The 20,500-nt window shown below is 46.6% G+C and overlaps 2 protein-coding genes across 2 annotated transcripts; both read right to left on the reverse strand.

Annotated features, from left to right (window-relative positions):
• Positions 1-115: 115 nt before the first annotated feature.
• On the reverse strand, positions 116-2,291 carry inka1b (inka box actin regulator 1b). The gene is made up of 3 exons (XM_057031680.1): positions 2,182-2,291; positions 2,054-2,095; positions 116-1,142 (listed from the first exon to the last, which is right to left on the reverse strand). Exons 2-3 carry the CDS (start codon positions 2,054-2,056, stop codon positions 213-215), a joined length of 933 nt encoding a protein of 310 aa, XP_056887660.1. The 5' UTR covers positions 2,057-2,095; positions 2,182-2,291; the 3' UTR covers positions 116-212.
• Positions 2,292-3,453: 1,162 nt separating this feature from the next.
• On the reverse strand, positions 3,454-19,984 carry gnai2b (guanine nucleotide binding protein (G protein), alpha inhibiting activity polypeptide 2b). Its single transcript, XM_057031679.1, has 9 exons — positions 19,175-19,984; positions 9,323-9,365; positions 8,864-9,005; positions 7,602-7,762; positions 6,658-6,786; positions 5,778-5,907; positions 4,681-4,834; positions 4,405-4,595; positions 3,454-4,235 (listed from the first exon to the last, which is right to left on the reverse strand). The coding sequence occupies exons 1-8, from the start codon at positions 19,290-19,292 to the stop codon at positions 4,405-4,407; spliced, it is 1,068 nt and encodes a 355-aa protein (XP_056887659.1). The 5' UTR covers positions 19,293-19,984; the 3' UTR covers positions 3,454-4,235.
• Positions 19,985-20,500: the final 516 nt, after the last annotated feature.

Below are 20,500 nucleotides of genomic sequence, written 5' to 3' on the forward strand. Positions count from 1 at the left end.
ATGTGGACAGGTCACTGACCTTTAACCCTTATCTTTTTACAGAATTGTCGGTGAGTGACGGCACAATAGCAACAAATCCCATCTTAGAATCAGACTAAGGCAGGAAATTCACGCATTTTCATTAAATTATGTCAGATTTTATTCCAAATAAACATTAGCGATTAAACCCAGTTATAAAAAATAGTCATCTTTTGGGAAAACCCTGGAAATTGTCAGATGTATCCAATGATGTCGTTGCATATGATGGGCTGTCTACTGCCTGTCTTCATCAGGGCAGTGAACTGGTAGAAGTCAGTGTCCAGTTGATGCAGTCCAGTGTGAGACTGGTGAAAGAACGGTTTGAGAGCCTGCAGCCCCACGGGGCAGGACATGCGTTTCGTGGCCTCTGCGGCCTTGCCCACCTTCACAGAGTCCGCTGGCGTGGGCCTCAACTCCGAGGCTTTAGACACGCCTGTGAATCTGCGCCGCATGTTGCCCAAAATGTCTTTGGCGAGTCGTCGGCCCATGTTGGGCTTCAGGTCCTCTGCTTCTGGACTCTCTGGTAGGTCCATCCAGTTCTTGATCAGGTCAGCAAAGCTGTTGTCCCCCAGCACCAAAGGCTGCCTGTTTCTGCTGCGGCTCAGCAACACCGTGGTCCAGTCCTCTGGGTCGCCGGCCTCGAACGAGGTCCAGCGCTCCAAGCACGCATCCGAGGTCGATTTGGGCCGCACTCGCTCGGAAGGTCCTCGGTTAGTACGGACGCATGCGGACGAGGAGACCCTCACGTTCCTGGTCCTCCTGAGCACCACACCTTCGTCCTGCCAGGAAGCCTCAGAGTAGCCGGAGTCCAAGTCCAGGCTCTTCTCGCTGCTCGGGGAGCCTTGGGTCAGCCGCTCGTGCTCCTGCTCCTCTTCCTCTTCCTCCAGAGGACTGGCCAGGCAGCACGCGGAGTCGTACGCGCTGGATTCGCTGGCGTCCGAAGCGCGTAGCCGAGCGAGCCGCTCCTGCTGAGCTCTCTGTCTGCAGAGCCGCGTCACTGCAAAGGAACGAATGCACGGCTCGCTCAGCGGCCTGGGCCTCCTCGTCTGCCTCACGTCCTGCAGGGATCGCACCATGCATGTCATTTGGTCCCGGAGGCAATCAGCAGAATCTCCTAAACACAGCTGCACAGAAACACACACACAGTTAGCGGCGAAGGCACAACAGCTCCAACACTTTGAAACAACACTTCTGACAGAGAAGCCGCCTCCACTTTTTTTGCGACTGGCTGCAGAGGAGTTGGGCCCCATGCCAAAATATCCCATCATGCAGTTGCAGATGAAGCGGAGACAGCTTCCTCTATTCTTTCCAAAAGTGGGCCAGTAAGAATTTTTCCCAGCTGACATCACCCGAGTGCTGCGTCCATATACCAAATGAAGCATTTCTGATAAAACTCAGATCTAGAACCGCGTGAAATTAAAAACAGCGGGTCTCCGAAAGCATTCAGGAAAACCCCGGCTCCCCCTGAAAACGCGTTTGCACAAGCCGGCAGGAATCACAGATGGGTGCAGGGACTCATATCCTCTCTGGACTCACAGGATGTTGACTGGTCTGCGTTCTGAAGCAGGAAAGGGCAGCAACAATGTGATCCACAGAATGATCCAACCCAACTCTGCCCAACTTTCCCGTTAAAGGAAAAAGCCTCGCAGTCAGATTGGTAGCCTGTTTGGCCTCTCGTCTAACCCTGGCAGTGATTTGCCTGGAGCAGCAAGGACACCACAATGCCATGATGTTATCACAGCTGTGGGTGCTGAGCCGTTTGCCCCCCTGGGGGGGGGACTTATCTGTCACACAGACACATCAGCAGGACTTCAAAATACCCTGTTCTCCATGGCTGCCTCCACACAACAGAGGAGGGCTGATTCAGACAGTTAATATAAGTATAATGTATAAAAACCTGTAAATCTTTCATAAAAGTTGTCCTGGGGGCACTATAGTGCAAATCCTTAAATGTAACAGCTCCTAATCAACTGTCACGACCCTATAAAGGCTGCAAATGTAAAGGAAATATTTTATTTATTTATTTTAAACTTACCATTGCTGATGTCTGTTCAGAAGCTGATTGAAGTTCAGAATCCTGAGGTAGAGAGAGAGCGATTCATGAGTGACATTTCCCCACAAACATTAAACAAAGGTCTGATCTGTTCCATTAAAGACACTCACCTCTGCGCGTAGTTTTAATCCAAACGAAGTCCACAAATGGATGCTGCACCCTTGAGCCTTTCCTCTGCTGTGGTCCAGATGAGGGGCCAACAGAGAACTTTTTAACGAGCCTTGAGCCAATCAGCGCAGGAGAGTCGGACAGTCAGCCAATAAAAAGTCTCCTGCAACAAGAACCCTCCCCCTGTCGTTCGTGCTGAAATTCTTCAAAATGTACTTTTGGAAAAAGTAATCACGGGGCTTTTGGAAAGCAAGGAAATTCGCAAAACATCTTTAAAATCATGGTGTTTAGTTATCGCACAATATTTACGCTTCAGGCTAATTCAACTTGGTGTGTTATATTTCGATACTAATAAGTTATCGTAGTTCCATAATGGCGCTTTCAACACTTTTATCATAGATATTTTCTACAACACAACACAGACGCAGACGCTTGAGCGCTAATGCAGCTATATGTCGCCCCCTGGCGGATCTTTGTAAACATACCTGACCTTCCAATGTCTTTACTGTCTGCGTCTAATCCCGCGTTAAATTCAGGCAACGAGCCTTTGTCCAGCTCTCCCCCTTTAGGATGTAGCAATGCAAACAGTCCCGTTTCATTTGCATATGAGCAAACAATTCAGGGGCTGCTTCTTCTGACCTTTTCTAACTGTATTGAAATTCAGCCGGTGGCGTTCAGTCCTTCAGCAGAATTCTCATTTAAATGTGTTTCAAGGCTAAAGGTTGCTCAAACACACAGGTCACAGACTAATATACCAGGGGCAACAAGGCTATTAAAGACATAAATGCTGCTTAAATGTCCATATTAGGCCTTGCTGGCCAAAATTGTTTCATCAATAATGTATCTCTGTACACTTTGCCTATCATGCCTTATGTTCACTTTATCTATCAAATAAACACAAATGCAAGATAAAAACAGGGTGGCGTAGAAGACCAAAATGGCCTCAATGGAAATACCGAAGCGCAAGTTTAAGAAATAAATTGGATTCTCCACCAAGTGGCGCCAGACTGAATTTAACCCATAAATAACCTCGTTTTATCCCCCCTGCCAGTAAAAAAAAAAATGTTTGCTGTAATTGAGCAGTTTTCCAGGAAATCCAGGTGTCCCTGAATGCCTTCCCAGGGTACTTACAATATGACAATAGCATTTATTATACTTTAAATGAACTCACTCAGTTTGTCTTTTTAACTGAGATGCATTTACTCTTAGTCTACACGTGATGGGAAATAAAAATAAAGAATGCAAAAGTGCATTATTTACTACAGAATGCTGAATCATGTGACCAAACTTTTATTTACATTCATTCCTTTAAGTGAACAATTATCCATTAGTCTCTTGTGTTGTGGTGCCTTTGTAACACAGGTTCTGTGACTGAAAAGGGGAATAGAAATAGCCCTAATTCACATTATGGACGCTGAAGCAAGTCTTTCAAGGACAAGTGTAAACAGATATCAAGGCACAAACATATATATATATATATAAAGACTCAATGATACAAATCATACAGAAGACATGTTACAACCACGTTAAACTCGCCGATGTTGTGAGCGTCGCCACCTGCGATGTTCGGTTCACCGCGAATGTCGCTTCGGTGGAAACACATATTTCTTATTCCATGCTTGTTTCTTAAAAATAAAATAATAATTTAAAAAAAACAGGGTTTGTGCAGTCAAACATTTCTTTAAAATAACTTTAAACTTGCACCCCCCCCCCAAAAGAAACATAAAATGCAGCTGTTACATTATTTTTTTATTTTATTTTGGTGTTGTGATAGAATGATGACACGTACAAATGTTGATGTAAAGGTCAGATATGATCAAGGTGACAGTTGAACTGGTGCTGGAACTATTTACAGACGTTCTGACGAATTCTAAGCCAAAGCCTTAAGAAACTTATAAAAACGTGACAAAAGTAACACGACGGTGGTTGCAAATCAGTGATTGATGGAGCTCTTTCGGGTTTCTCGTCGAGTCTGTTACGGTTTTCATTATGAAAAAGCAGGAATCATCACATGGCTGTTGCATTCTCTCATGCAGTTTGGGTGCATCAGGCATTCCTGCGCAGAGAAAAGAGACACAGATTTAAAGAAAAGCCTTTAAAACCCGACACGATTTCACAGCTTTATCGAGGGAAATGGTTGAAACGTTGGCTGTGCGACGCAGGAGTGAACAGACGGAGGTGAATTAGTCTGGAGTCTAAAAAATACAAACATTCCACGTTCTCACCTAGAAAAGACCACAGTCCTTCAGGTTGTTCTTGATGATGACGTCAGTGACGGCATCGAAGACAAACTGCACGTTCTTCGTGTCAGTGGCGCACGTGAAGTGCGTGTAGATCTCCTTTGTGTCCTTCTTCTTGTTGAGATCTTCGAACTTGGTCTGAATGTAGCTGGCCGCTTCGTCAAACTTGTTGGCTCCTGCGAAGGAGAGAGCGTGGTCAGAGAAGGACGTGACCCGTCTTTAGCCTCGACGTGCGCGGCCCCGGGGCCGTGCGGGCCCCACCTGTGTACTCGGGGAAGCAGATGGCGAGGGGGCTGCGGGTGATCTTCTCCTCGAACAAGTCCTTCTTGTTGAGGAAGAGGATGATGGAGGTCTCCGTGAACCACTTGTTGTTGCAGATGGAGTCGAACAGCTTCATGCTCTCGTGCATTCGGTTCTGAGGAGACACGAACGCTCACGTTGGAGGCAGCGGGGAAGAGATCCGCGCGGCGGCGTTCGCCTGCTGCCCCCGGAAGCATCGACTTACTGCACATTCAACACTTTTCCAACATTATTCCACCAAAAACAGTTTCAGAGGAGCAGAAGATTTCGTGCTCTACTGCTCGGCCGCTGTAATAAAGAAGCAGAGTTGTTGAGCTGGTAGTAATTCAGACACGTCCAATAAATAACTCTGAATGTGCGGCCAGTTCCTCTTGCCTGCTGTGTGACAGCGTTATCGCGCTGCTGCAGACACAGGCAAGTGCTGTTATTATTACTGGAGTCAGCCATAAAAACCTACAGCGCAGACGGGATCGACTCCTGGTGTAATTTTGATGAATTGCGCCGCGCGTTCGCTGCCACCAGGACAAATTGAAAGTCTGACTGTATTAGAACCTGAAGGCGGTCTCGTGAAAGATCCCTGGAAATGATTCTAAAATCAGGTGAAGGGACACAAAGCGGTGGCCAGATGAGATAAAACCATCATCTCCTGCCATGACGCTCCCCCCAACTGGTGATTAATCACTGCTCCCCGACGTCACTGACGATTCTGTAATTTGTGCTTCTGATTCATCCGATTCTAAAGCTGCCAATGAGACATGTAATCTGCACGGTAGCTGTCACTTATCCTCACCCATCTGGATTCCCAGAATGATGTGAACACTTGGAACATGGAGTGCACTCATATTTCTCTTGGAGGAACGAGGGTCCTCTGGGCTCTGGCTGACATCAATCCACACTTGTGCAAGTGTGTAATATGGGGTTATAATGAAGTGGAGATGTATTACTTTACAATCAATAGCACCTCGCGCTCAAAATAGCTGAAGAGCTGATCTACGATGCCGGTAAATGTAATCTGAGCAGATGAAGGCAGGTATGCAGGGATAGATCCCCCCTCTCACCATCTCCTCGTCCTCAGCCAGGACCAGGTCATACGCGCTCAGCGCGACGCAGAAGATGATGGCCGTCACCCCCTCGAAACAGTGGATCCACTTCTTTCTCTCGGAGCGCTGGCCTCCAACGTCGAACATCCTGCAGAGGAGGAAAATCCAAAATGGCAAAGGGTCGTAAACGAGGAGGGGAAGGAAAAAGGGTCATTTCTGGTGACACTCCATCCCTGGATGTTTAGGAAATATTCACGAGGACGCGAAGGGACAGGAAGAACAAGGGGCCAAATCTCGGACCAAACGATGAGCTAACTGCAGAATGTTGTCATGACGGCGCGCGTTAGTGGTGTGAGCAGACCCCAACAGGGCGCCGTGGTAACAGGGCGCCGAGGCCGTGGCCTTCGGGACTCTCAAACTGCACCAACTTGACAATGGAGGAGTGACATTTCGCTGTAATTCCTTTCAGAACCTACAGCAAAGAGAACCCAAAGACTGTCTCATTGATCGTCTCATGCCTTATTCAGGCTGTCACGGGAGATAAATGTCAATCTGCCTGGACACAGGTCACACCAGAGAGGCGCATGCACGTCTGCGCGCTTTGTGCGTCCACTACAGCGTTTTTTTGGCTGGAGGGATATTAAATGTTAAAACGCAATATCCTCTACTAAAATATACATCTGTGCATCCATCCATTACTCCCACACAAGTGCTCAGAACGGGTCAGAGCATATTTTATGTAAGAGTAGCTTTACTACGAACACACACTCGGTGTATCTGAACACCGGCGCTCTGGTTCTGATGCGTTTGTTCTGACGAGCTCGGGTTTGGAGATAAGGGGAGATGGCAGACAGGGATGGCGGGAGTCTGCCAGGAGCCCCGAGGAGCACAGCCGTACTTGAAGTGTAGCTCCTTGAACGTGAAGTGGGTCTCCACGATGCCGGTGGTCTTCACGCGCGTTCGCAGCACGTCCTGCTGGGTGGGGATGTAGTCTGCCTTGGCTATCCTTTCCAGGTCGTTCAGGTAACTGAGAGGACAAGATTTACACGAATGTCACATCGACCGGGAGCTTGTTCCTTTGCTAACGTCCCTGAAATCATGGCTGTGTTTTTTTCCCTCTCTTGAGTCAATAATTATTCTGTGTATTCTGTTTCTCTGCCTTCACTCCCTTTAGTGCCAAACAGAAGCAGCTCCATCACAACCCAACATTAGGATTACTCACACACAACGCATCAGCTGTCACAAGTCATGTGACATTCCGAGAACGAAATGAGTAAATAATAAAGTACAGGGAAATCGACACCCGCACAGCTGCCTGTATAAAACTGCAGATGCATCGAGGTCTCTGTTTGCCTGCTGAAAAGGTCCCTTGAAGTAAACATCATTTATTTCCCTTTGCTCTGCTTATCAACTTACAGTCTGATATAAACCCAGAGAGGAAATCAAAAATAATGGAAGTGATTGGAGCAAGACTCCAGCCTCTAAAGCTCCCCAGACAGGTTAGAGCGAATGAGAGAGGCCTAAACTATTAGATCCATCACAGTGCCTGGAGAAGAAAATTGCTTTTTGCAGGAACATTAAATGGCACTATCAACATAGAAATTGATCAGTTGAACCTTTTCAGGCTCCCTCTTTTCTGGGGGACGCTTATAATATCACCGAAATGTTGCTAGAACTATTACCTAATTCAAAAAACAAAAAACAATTTTTTATATAACAGTATGACGTAATTATGGAACACTGAGCCCACTGTGCCTAGTGTGGTGCATATTAGCGTGCACAGACTATTAACAAATACTACTCTTGGTGCACATAACAACAAGTGGAATGATTCATGCTCACTATGCTGCAGAGTCGTTGAGCTGGTACTCCCGTGACCGGGCAAAGCAGCTCTGGATGCCGCTGTCCCCCCACAACCGCCTGATCACGTTGGCCAGGTCTTCGGGAAGGGAGCCCTGCTCCTCTGCAGCCGTGGACAGGGCGAACAGCTGCTGGGCGTCATCCTGCAGCCCGACAGAGACACGTTACACTCGGAGAGTTCCAGATGAGCGGCTCAAATATTCGGATTTGCTGATTTTTATATTTTTTTTAATTTCATGGATCCCTGAGCGGCGCCAGGTGTTGATATTCCCAACAGGCGCTCATAAGTCATGAGGCTGCAGTGACCTCTGACCTCTAACATCAGGTCTGTGAAAATGGATTTGCTCTACAACCCCTGCAGGCTGGATATTGATCTCAGAATGTTGATACCAATAACAATATCCTCCTCTATAAAGGTTCTATTCCTACTTTGACCAGAATAATAAAGAGGACACGTCTTCACCACGTATGGCTAAAAGTGAAATCATTCACACGTCATCGGTTCCTTTGTCGATGACGACCTTGCAGTCATCATAATCCACTCATCTCTTTGTGACAGTGAGAAAAATCAGAGTATCTACAGTTGAGCTGAAAATGTCTCTAATGTTTTGCAGTGTTGCGGCATCAGTGTTTCAGCACACACACACACACACCCACACACACACTCCTCCACAGAGCTTGGGTGAGTGTTGGATGGGTGCAGCAGCTCTGCCCGAGGCTATTTTTCTGCTTCGTGTTGTGTCTGAACGTGCAGAGTTTGCATTTAGTGCATGTAATGACTGCAAATAAAGCGCTGCGCGGCTTGATGACAAATGACTGTTAATCAACGCAAACGTTTCATTAAATAATTAAGCAAATCTTTTTCTATTGTAGCCAGAGCCCCTTGATCGTGTTTCTACACTCTGAAGTGACAGTTTTCTTTCTTTAGACCGTTAACAGCGCCCTGCCCAGAGAGTTTAGGCCCATTCCCTCGCGACGCGCTCGCCCCTGTATCGCTCGATTTTAATGCGCTGCTAGACGAGCTACAAGGAAAGAGGCTTTCGGGATGACGAATGGGAGGTGTAGGTGCTGATGTGTGTGCCGCTGCTGCAGATATTTCACGCAGCCGCGGCCCCTCATCCGTCGGGATGGATGTTTGAGGAGTCTGCATATGCAGTTTAGAGCCGGCGCTTCAACAATGTCAGTATAGGAGTGCGATGGCACGGCCAGCCATGCTGGGAGAGGGGCACGTTTGTGCGTCTCACCACTCTTGAAGGGTTGCTGTAGTCGATCTTGAGGCTGGCCATGGCTTTAACGATGGCCATCATAGACTGGATGGTGTTACTGTAGACCACCGCTCGGTACTGCTTACACTCATCTTCTGAGTAGCCGTCTTCATGGATGATCCTGTGGAAAAATGTGTAAACTTTAGCTCTCTCTATGATTCAAGCTAGTCCCTGGTGGTTTAATGCTACCTTCTCATCCACTAGTTCCTATTATGGTACAGTCAGATAGAGAGCCATTAATAGTGCATTTCACATATTTCTCTCTATGTTGGAAGTGTTTTAGGTTTGAAGGCGGGTTTTGTACCTGCATGAATAAATGAAGATAGAAATAAGCCGAATTAAAAATGACAATGACTAGGGTGATGTTTGGTGACGAACCTACAGTCCACGTTAGATAAAGACCAAATTCTAAGAATGAATAGTAGTTTTTTGACTTACTTCATCTGCTTTACAATAGTGCTTTTCCCAGATTCACCAGCACCTGAAGAAGATGAGAACAGGGTGAATACTGGAGTTTAGACGGGAACATTTTACTCAAGAACCAGCAGCTGCAAAACAAAACAACAGAGGAGAAATCAAGAAAACGAAGCAGAAGGTTCTCGGTTCAAGCCCAGTTGCGGAAAAAACTGTTCTGGGAGTAGAGAAGAGTTGCCAGGACACCTTCAGAGCACCATCAACCTACCCTTGAGCAAGGTAATGAATCCCCAAATGGCTCAAACAGAGCCCTGCTGAGCTGGAGACTTATATAGAGGTGTAGCATGCCTTCACCCACATGCAGCTGGGATAGACCCCAGCATCCTCCCTGTGACTCCGAAAGGGATAAAGTGGTCAGGAAAGAAAATAAAGTGAATATAAAATGGTGCATTTAAGGTCACAATGTTTCCAAAAGTTGTCTGAAAAGAATAAACACAGAGCCTTGGTGTACTCCCATGTCTAAACCTCGTCACCGGGCTCCATCCTTCTTCACACAAGCTAGAACCAACCGTGCCAAGAAGCATTAGCCCCGAACGAAGGTGAAGAACCAGGAGAGGCCACAAACGCAGCCCCGTCAACCTGTCAGCAGGAATCATATTTGCACACATCTGGCAGCTTTGGAGAGGGAGAAACTCGCAGCAAAGGGACGGGCATAAAAGCTGCATTCACTGTAGCGTGGCTGACAGGGTGGGAGGTGAGAAGGAAATGCAAACTTGGCATTTTTTCACTTAAATGTAGCAGAACTGAATAAATAACAAAGAAATTAGGCTGCTCTTTTTTCTACCCTCAATATTGTAACAAAGGCTTCCATAAATCTTCCTCGACACACAGTTATGCCCTCTTAATCTATAAATAGCAATATCCTTTTAAAGTATAAAGTTGGATGCTGGAAACTGGAATATCGGTCCCTGTGCGGACACGTGTCTGAAAGTCACCTTCCTGACTCCAGAATAAAAACTCATCCATTAATTTTTCAGCCTCCCCGCAGGGAGACCGACTCTCGGCAGAAGTGGCGGGGGAAAAAAACCCAGCAGCTCGTGAATGTGAGCGGCAGCCGATGACTTTTAATTATCGCTGTATCAGGTTATCTCAACACAGCATCCGCGGGTCAGGCCTGATAATGAATTACAGTTAAAAATAGTAGAAATTATCACTCTGTGACCGATAATTGTCTTCTTATGCACGGCCGCCCGTTCTCAAGCAGGTCTCAGCTCTATTATCATCTCTCACTTTCTCCTCATGCCATCAACTAAACAATGAGGTGTTCAGGCAGTTTTAGATGGATGAAAACAGAGGGTGTGTTTCCTTTTACTGGAACCCACCAACAGGGGGCAACAGAGACGCTTTGTGTAGGCTGCTAAATCGATATTAATTTATAAGGCACGCTGAAAAACTGATTTGCTTATTAGCTCATGGATCCACGAGAACATTCATTCTGGTTACATTTTATAACTAAATGTCATAACCATAAACCTATTTTTTTTCCCAGAATTAAAGGAGGAACACAGACCTTACTTGATATCATTACCACAGAACCCAGGGCTCATGTCCACTCCCTCAAAGACCTGCACCCCTTTGGCGATTATTTGTCTAGTTTTACCTCGGTTAATGGCTTATAAATGTTGTCCCATTTATAAGTTGGGGGGGGGGGGTAAATAGCTTGAACAACACGACAGCATTAGCAGCAGTGGATTCCTCCTGGTCTGATTGTGAACCAGGTTCTTTAATTATGAGCTGGAGGCCAAAGAGAGTCACGGTGCTGAGAATAACTGTGCACAATGGGGAGGAAGTTTGATCTGCACAGGTGAAACAGGCCACAAATTCCCCTCTGGAACAGGCTATTATATAGATGTGGGAATGATGAGCGAGGGCAACCTAGAATGGCTCCGACACCCAGTGGATGGAATCACATCTGAAAATATGGAGAGAGAAGTGAGGAAAGGAACTGGAGCCACTATACGGTTCTGGTTTCGGGGGGGCTGGAATACACATGCTAGTGGAAAAAAATGGCCAGAGCAAACAAGAAGTGGTAAATGCAAAGTGAACCACCACTGTCCTGAAACACACACAGCACAAAGCAATTTTTCTGTTTGTGCCAAGATAAGTCTTCCAAATATCATGTGTGTTACAAATATGTGTCTGTAACATGGTAACCAGATAATATAGGGGAAAAGAGGCGCAGTTATCAGTGGTACTCAAAAAAGCTGTGAGCAGAGGACAATGGTTCAGAGACGACTGTTGGGCAGATTCCGTTAGCTGCCGGGGTGAGACACAGTTTACCAAATGCTCAAGAAACAAATCAAATAGAACACAAAGTGCTGGGTCAACAGGAGCACCCCGTGTCCGTTTGTTTTCGGAACTTCGGCAACACATTTGGCCCACAAGTAAACCGAAGCTTCTCCTCCATCGCTTGGAACAACCTACTAATAACGCTTCTACTACTCTAATTTTGGGATACCACAGAGGATAAAGGTGACACTCTACATCAAGGAACACCGTCAAAGTTGTTTAAACTAAAAATATGATCCCACCTGTCTAACAGAATTCCTGACCCAGCCACTAGGGGGCACTGCTGTGAGAAACCCGATATATGTTGTATACAATATATTTGATGCTTAAAAAGTGAATGGCTGTAATATAAATGATATGTTGTACAAAATAAAGGGTAAAACATTGGACTTTGAGCATAACAGCACAGTTTGGAAAATAACATCCTTTTAAACATTACGGATAAACTCAGCTCTTGCGGAGACATGCAACACATCCCAGCATATGCCGGCATCATAAGCCATCCATTGTCTAAGCGTGTGACTCATGGGCCCGGCTGTGACACGACTCCTCCCCCGCTCTCATCCTAGCCCGACTGCTCCCACCCGTCGGTATGACGACTGCTCGCATCCAACTGGCTTTTACAGCCATTTAAGGGCTCAGCTCCTCCGGGTGTGGATGGCACCGAACAGAATCCACAATAATTATTCCGCCGCTATTTAAAACCCTGTTGCAGCGTAACGAGAGAGGCGGCTGACGCACACAGACGCATTATTTATTGGATAAATATATCTGCCAGTGCAGATTTCTGCGTCTTCACAGATAAGGAGGACATGCAGTCCTCTACGTCTCCACATAAAATAACATGACGGGCTCGTTTTGTTATTAGATCATGTAGCTTCTGGCTCATTCAAAGTTGTTAAAGGGTCTTTCGGCCTGTAATAGACTTGCTGCAGCTTTCAGTTTGATTATCTGTTAAGTCTATATTATTTTCTATTAGCTCCAATAGTTCTGGCTGATCTTTTGTCCCTTTTTCATTACCTTCCTGGGTCTCCTCGTACTGCCTCCCCCTCGCTCTTGTTATTTAGGGCCTGTTCCCCTGTCCCTCTTGCTTCAGAGCTAAAGTTTTTATGCTAGCTCATCATCTTCAGTTGTGAACTGTATTTCAGTGTTTATTACTGTATTTGCAGTATTGCGTGCCCTGGTAACGTTCTCCTTTCCAATCCCACTTGTTTTTTTTGATTTGATCATGATTTGAGAAAACAAAAACTCCAGTTTAGATTGTTCGATCCTGACAATCATTTATTTCTGACACCAAGTCATAAATGTGGCCGCGTAAATCCTCGAGAGCAGTGTTGCTTCAGCTTACGTCTCCGTCTAAACTCCTGCTAAATTAACCTTGAAGTTGGGCTTCCAAATCCATCCCATCATAAATCCTATTGTTTGTGTGAGTCGGTGCACGAAGGAACGCTTCACCTCCTGGCTGTAGACAGGTTGTGCCTAGACTGGTGTCCAGATTCTGATGAGGAGCTAAACATGTGGGTGGATGCTCACAGGTCACCACCCCTTCAACCAGTAGCAGTAGGAGTATTTTTTTTATTAAGCTTTGTGGATTTTCCCCTTTTTTAATGTCTCAATTACACAAAAATATGAAGTTTATTCACATTTTGAGTTCTTTTCAGCTCCATTTCAGTAATTTCCACCGACTGCTGACGAGTATGAACAGTTTAGGGATTAGAAGCTATAAAATTACAGATATTTCTCTCATTTCCAGGGGAAATTCCTTGTGTTAAACCTTTCAAGTCAGGAACAAATGTGATCTGGGAGGATGTCATTTGTTGAAATGCTAAATGTGGACCGGATGCTAATTTGCAGCGGTGGCTTTCATCGTGTTTACAGGCTCCTTTATATGTAAACACGGATGCGATTTAACTTCCTGATGACAATCACGGTGCCAGTGGAGCAGACATGTTCAGCTTTTACATAAGTCCCAGCTGCCAGTATCCCCACATGCAGATGTGTGCACAGGTATGCCAGCCAGCTGCGCCGCAACAACCTCATCCCAAAGTCGTTACGGTATCCGCTGTGGCCTTCAACAGCTCCGTACGTTACCGCCTGGAACGGAAAAGTAGGTCAGCAGCCTCACTGGGAGCAGCAGAGCCACACTCCTCTGCATTCAAGGACGGTTACTCTGCACCCTGAACGTGCGCGTCGACTGAGCTAACAGTCCTTTTCTTGTGCCTGTCTGATGATATTGACACATTTAATGAATGTAAGCTCTTTTATTTACGCACAGCATTCTTTAAAACAACATACGTATGAAGCAAAATGTTTCCATCAGCACTGTGAGGTCCGGATTGTACGAATGAATTCATGCATCTGCAGGTTTTTGCCGGGAGGACAGCTTTAAAGACGGTGTCTCTCTGTCTCACTATCGTATTGGTCCCAGAACGCTCTTAATAAGATGAACAGGCTCAATTTTCAGATCTTCACCCACATTAATGAGTCATGCTACATAGCAACAACCACAATAGTCATAATAAAAACTACTGAGAGGGACTGAAAAGAGGATGATTTATTTTTGTGCAGCACTTCTAAACAATCACGTGAATAACGTGAAAAGAACGTAAAAACATCCCAGTTTGTTGTCTGAACCCCAGATGGCTGTTTGTTCCGGGTTGGTGAATATTCAGAAAGTCGGTCAGTCTCCAGGATCGTTTCCTGCAGGATCAACAAACTCAGCCCAATTAAATAATTATCAATCAGGAGAGGAGGCATCGATTACTGATGACCCTCGATGTGGAGCACGTTTGGCTAGGAGAACTGCTAACCTTGCTGCTGCGAAATGGGTCAGAGCAGGAGCGGCGCCGCGCTGGCTGGACATCAGAAGGAAATACAGTGTTGTTGGGCTCGAATCGCCCTCGCCAGCCAAGAGTCTAAAGATTAGTGGTGGTTTTCACATGAGCCGGTTTGAGACTACGGTTAAGAGTCACTGTGCTTTTAAAAGTTGCAGTTTTTAAAGTCTCAGGTTGTTGACATCACTGCGAATAAAACTTTGGCCTTGACGAATCCTCCCAATACACTGGGGGGGGGGCTAACAGGTGATTGGCTGTTTTCAATCCTAATTTACTGCAAGTGCAACTCCAAATGTCGCTGGTAATGTATGGAGCTCCTCTCTTGCCCTGATCCATGTGCTGGTAAGCGATACCTCACACGGCGGATCAGAACAGATGGTGTTTGCCTTGCTGCGTTACGACTAATGCTCCTACCAATCTCTCCTCGCAGATAGAGCCAAGTCAGCTTGTTTTTGCAATGCACGTAGGGCACGCACACACACACACACACACACACACACACTAGCTCCAGATGAAACACCAGATATGAGCAAATGTTAAAGTGCAATACGGGGCAATAAGACACTGAAAAGTGCTCAGCCCTCACGCATCACCGCAGCTACATCCCCGACAGAGACACGATCGCCTTCCGTCCCCGCGCCGCTACGTGAAGGCTGGACCTGGCGGCACTGATAGCGAAATGAACACTGGGGTTGCAGGTGCCAGTTGAGTTACCATGGTAACAACATCCCTTCGCCTTGCCAAAACATCCCCTTTTGCCTCTCCGCGACGACGGAAATGTGTAGCGTGAAAACCCGCAAAGAAGTCATCGCACATCAGGCAGCAGGTGTGGCTCGAACAGGATGTGCCTCTGCCTGTCTCTAACGTCAACAACCACCTTCTCCGGTTTGGCTCCGTTGACACGGAGCAGATTGAACAAAACGTTATCCGCCTCTCAATCTACACGCAGTGACTGCTGCGCCTCATTCCACCTCTTACCCCCCCCCCCCCCCCCCGTCGCCCTGCACAGGACCCAAGTCTTGCTAGAGTTTGGAGTTTTGCACATTGTTCTGACTTTTCCATTAAGCAAACACACATTAGGAGCACGCAGCCATCAAGGAAGCCTTCGCTCGCTGTTGTTTAGGAAGATCAATGTCCTCTTGGAACAGGGAGAACCGATCTGAACTCCTCAAACTCTGGTGAGAAACAGCAGCGCAGTGTTGACATAACTGAAGATTTTTCTTCATCCGTGTGATGGATCGCGTTTCACCAAAGACGAAATCACACTCCTGCCATTTAATACCTCATCGTCTCGCCCCGAGGTATTACTCACAGCTTTTCATCCACCTGTGTGTGTTTTAGTGCCTTAAGATGTCAGGATCAATCCCAGCGACAGTGAGCGCTCTCATCCAGCTTTGGGATGAAGGGTAACTACGACGAGGCAGCTTGCTGCAGCACTTTGCCTCCTAAATATAAGACGAAATAAGGTGGAGAATTAGTTTGGAAAGTCAAAAAGAAGGAAAGATTTTTGTCTGTCGCCCTCAACACAGGCGGAGGGACTTGAAGGATTACGGGACAGGCTAGTATTCTTGTTTTTTAGCTAATTGAAAAGTAGCGCCCATCTAAACCATCTATCAAACTTCAAAGAAAAGAATTGAATAAGCTCAAGAGACACTTTCCCTCACTGGGGGAACACAAAATGAGGAACATTTTCTAATTCACTTCAAACAGCTCTCACATAGCCAGAGGCTCTGTCGTAATCACTCATATTCACACACATTCCGGGACACAGAGGATAAACTACAGAGAAGATTCGACAGAAAGAAATACAGCGGACAAGTGAAGGAATAACCTTTTAAATCCATCCATCATGGAATGCTGTAAGTGAGAGCTTTGTCAACAGACAAATACTTTGCTGTTTTGACAGTAATACAGGACAGTGCCAAGCAATCTACCACTTTAGATCATCGTATCATCGTGCTGTAACCTTCCTTTTGTACAGCAACGATCTCTTCAATATTTAGGATCTCTCATTTAATGTGAATGGATCCAGCAACACCAGAGAACATGGCTACCATTCCTCCTGGTTAGACCAGCGCCACTGCCATTATCTGCCACTCGCCCTCAATCCAAGTCCCCGGCAGACGTGACCCAACAAGCGTAAATATATTCTTTCATGCTTGCGGGCAGCGGTAAAGTTGTCCGGTCGGACGGGTTAAATATGAGCACCTCCCTCCGTCATGAGGAGCGAGTCATGGCTGCCAAACGTAGCATTTACCGTCTCCCTGGCAGGAGATGCTGCGTTCACTGGGACACTCGTGCGTTACGCGACTGCATTCGTTTATAGCTTCACGACTGCTCGAGTTTAAAAAAACGCACATTGTGATGTGCACTAAATGCAGCAAAAATGACATCATATGGGGCAGTTTAGGCTATATCTGAAGTATAGATCCACCAGTCCTGATTGGTGGGTGGATTCAGCCAATCAGATAACCAGATATAAGAGCGACTGACTCATGCAGCCACAGTTTGCGCCATTTTCATGATATACCAGTATGACAGAGATGCTACAGCATCACTTCCTGAATGTTCTGCGGCCGTAATAACTTGCAGAGAGACGGAAAGCTCACTTCCTGTTGCGTCACACAATGGCACAATCTGAGTTTCTGTTCCTGGATGAGCCCGAGCTCTCCCTCTCGGTCGCGGTGCAAAATCTCGCAATCATAAAACCCAGAGAGGAAGGTGGGGGGGGGGGCGGTCTCTGGAGGATCCATTTCCTTCATGGCGCTCTCCAAAAACAACTCAAAGCAGTTTCATTTGTTTCTGTAGCACCCCCGAGTCTGGAGTGTCATTAAATACGTGTTGCAAATATCATCCTGTGTGGAAACGGAGCCTGGAGGAGACAAATAACTGTCTGATCTCCTTCACTTGTGAAAGAAAGCGCTCAGGTGAGACTGAAAAGTGCTGAAAATGACTAAAATACTCACTCATAAAACGCAGAATATTAAAGCAAATTGTCTCACGTCTCAACCGTTTCAATTAGTCCACCAGTGATGTCATCACCTCTCAACTCATAATATGCTCTACTCATACTGGGTTATGTGTTCTGATGATTCTTATTGCCCACATTCGTATGTGTGGTCAGTCTTTAAATATTTTTATTGAGCTGAGTAAAGACGCCGGGTTGCTGCGAGTCCAAATTAGCTTAATGGGTCACAGTTCAGCCGCATCTGCACTGGCGGGGGAATTGATGGGGCAGATTGTTTTCTCCAAGTTTGCTTCCTGCCAAGTTGGAAGGGGTGGAATAAAGGAGTCGCTGCACTTTTAAGACACTGTAAACAGAGTGGATCAGCATTAACAGGCTCTTGCAGACGTCCGGGCCAAGACGGTAGAAATAAATACAGAGATTATTGCCTCCAACGGGAAGAAACCCACCCAAAGATAACTGGGGAGTCAGGTCATAAAGGGGCACCACAGTGGAGGCAATAAACAGATTATCAGATGCGTTTGTTGAAGTGAATATTAATTTTGGCTGGGTTTCCCTGAACCGTCCTCTAGGACCACAATCCAGCAGGGTTTTCTGTCCTCCCTGGGCAGAAAACAGCCCGGAGTTGGAAAACCCAAGTTGGAGTGCGGCCTTCAGGGACCGGTTTTCCACACCCCTGGCCTAAATGATCCAGTAACAGCACCACTGACCCCAACGCAGCAAAACTGGTTGAGTGCCTCCTTCGAGAAAAGAAAAATCACTTCCAATGTGCCTAAATATCGTCCACCGACGTCCATTATGCTCAGATGTGAGTGAATTTAAGCAACATTTCACAATAGATCGCACAGTAGGTCCAAACCGGCATCATTCTGTAGCTGGAACAGCAGATTAACGTATATATTTTGCGACAATCCTGCTCCCATCTCATGAACAGCTCTTATGTGTCAGCGACAGATGCTAAAGTCCGCGTAGCATCATGAGCTGCAGCCTGTGTTCTGAGGAAGCTCCATTATCTGAGCACCAACATGCCAACATGGATGTAAACACGGCTCCTTCTGTGCACATTTCCACCAAATTCCCAAGGATTCATTTAAATCCGTTTTCCATCTTCAGCTTGTAAAACTCAACCGCCTGGCATCATTTGCAGAGACTCACCTCATGCAGTCCGACATAAAAAACAGCTTATCACAGCAGAGACACCTCCACCCACTCAGCCCAGCTCATCCTCCAGCACCAGCACCAGCTCCACACCAAACACGCTTCACTTTTCCTGCTCCAGATCGCTCCCAGGATCGCTCTCATTTCGATCACACAAGAATTTCTTTCTTTCTTTTTTTTAGAAGGAGGAAGAAGAAAGTTGCAAACTAAGCCAGCTGATTTTGGATAACAGAACTGGGACTGTGGTAATCAGTGAAAGGGGGTGTGGAACATATGGAAAGGAATGTTTATCCAGCTCCAAAAGTGTTCATAACCCTGCTGACAAACTGGAAGAGCTGTTTTTACTGTTTCTGCTGTAGTGCAGGGCTGTAATCCCGCTACTGAGTCACAGTTCTGAGAACCTGAGCTGATGGAATGATCATGTATGCGGGCCAAATACAAACTGAGGCAGTCAAGCCACCATCTTCTCTGTTCCGACTGCAGACTAAACTTTAAACATCAGCATTTAAGCGGCTCCCGAGCAGCCTTACTGAGCGTCCACATTGTTCTGAACCGTCAGACGTGACCTACCCAGGAGCAGCAGTTTCACCTCTCTGGCCGCCTTCTCTCCGTCTTCTCGGAGGTTCTTGTCAATCATCTTGGACCTCTCCGCGGCAGCCTTGTCTTCGGCACTCACCGTGCAGCCCATGGCTCCGCACGCACGACCAGGCTTCCACAGGCGAGCAGGAGGGGGGGAAAAGAAGGAGATCTTCGGCGCTGATGCCGAGCGGATGTGCCACTAACGGTAGAGTAGTTCCTGTCTCCACCGAGGCGCAAACGCAACCCTGAGCGGAGTTTTGACCCACGTGATTAAAAAGTCAACGTCGCTCCTCTGTTCGACTTCAAAGATTCCCCGGAATCATTTGGTATTTTGATTTGCGGTGATTACGTCCACGTGGACACGCCAGGAGACGTTTGTCCCGCATCCATCCGTGCGCTGAGGCGCCTGCTCGCTCGATGTCGGCCTGGTGACGGACGCGCGGCGACTGCTGCAGTTGGCGTCGGTGACGCTGTCCGGAATTTCCTCACCGTCCTGCCACGACCGTTCGTAGAGGCGCCGACGTCACTCGGACGACTTGTCCCGACAGTCCAATTAAGAGCTGACGAGACGCGCACGCTGTGGTTCTAGTACTCGAGCCAATTAAAGTGGAAGCCCCGCAGGCGGCGGGATATGAAGTGCGGCGCGGCGCGGCGCGGTGCGCGCAGACTGCAGTGGACGCGGCGGCAGCGTCGTTCCTCAACAGATGAGAAACATGTTCTAGTGGCGGCAGAGAGCGTCCTGGAAGGATGGCTGAACTGTGAAGGGAAATATTATCCTTTATCATAAGGAAGAACGAAATGGCAAATGTCTAAATAATTTGCGCAGAACATCTCAATTTGAAACACAGGTGTCAACGGCGCCCTCAGCTGGACAGAAATTAAAGTGCACCTGACAAGTTGAACTGAAAACAATAATTACAGTGTACATTAATAAGACCAAAAAACAAATGTACAATTGATGTTAATATACTTTGTATTTTTAAGTCGTTTTCACAGGACTATATGATTTCCTGTAGTGGCCTGCCACCATGTAATTTTCAGTCACTGTCAATATTAAAGATGGTTTAGTAAACCTACAATGCTGTGATGTGCAATCATTTGGGGCTAATTTATTTTATTTTATTTTTTTAATGGAGCACTTACCCAACCACACCTGTGAGAACCACCTAAAGTATCTGTTCCAGTAGAGGCTTAGCCTTTATTTGTCCAATAACAACACTGAACAGGGAAAAACTCAATATAAGCACACTCAGTTGACAACAAGCCGGAAATTAAAAGTAAAGGCGACTGAAGTGATGCCCTAAGGAAAAATGACAG

This window comes from Takifugu flavidus, chromosome 4 (assembly GCF_003711565.1).
Source record: "Takifugu flavidus isolate HTHZ2018 chromosome 4, ASM371156v2, whole genome shotgun sequence".
Lineage (NCBI taxonomy): Eukaryota > Metazoa > Chordata > Actinopteri > Tetraodontiformes > Tetraodontidae > Takifugu > Takifugu flavidus.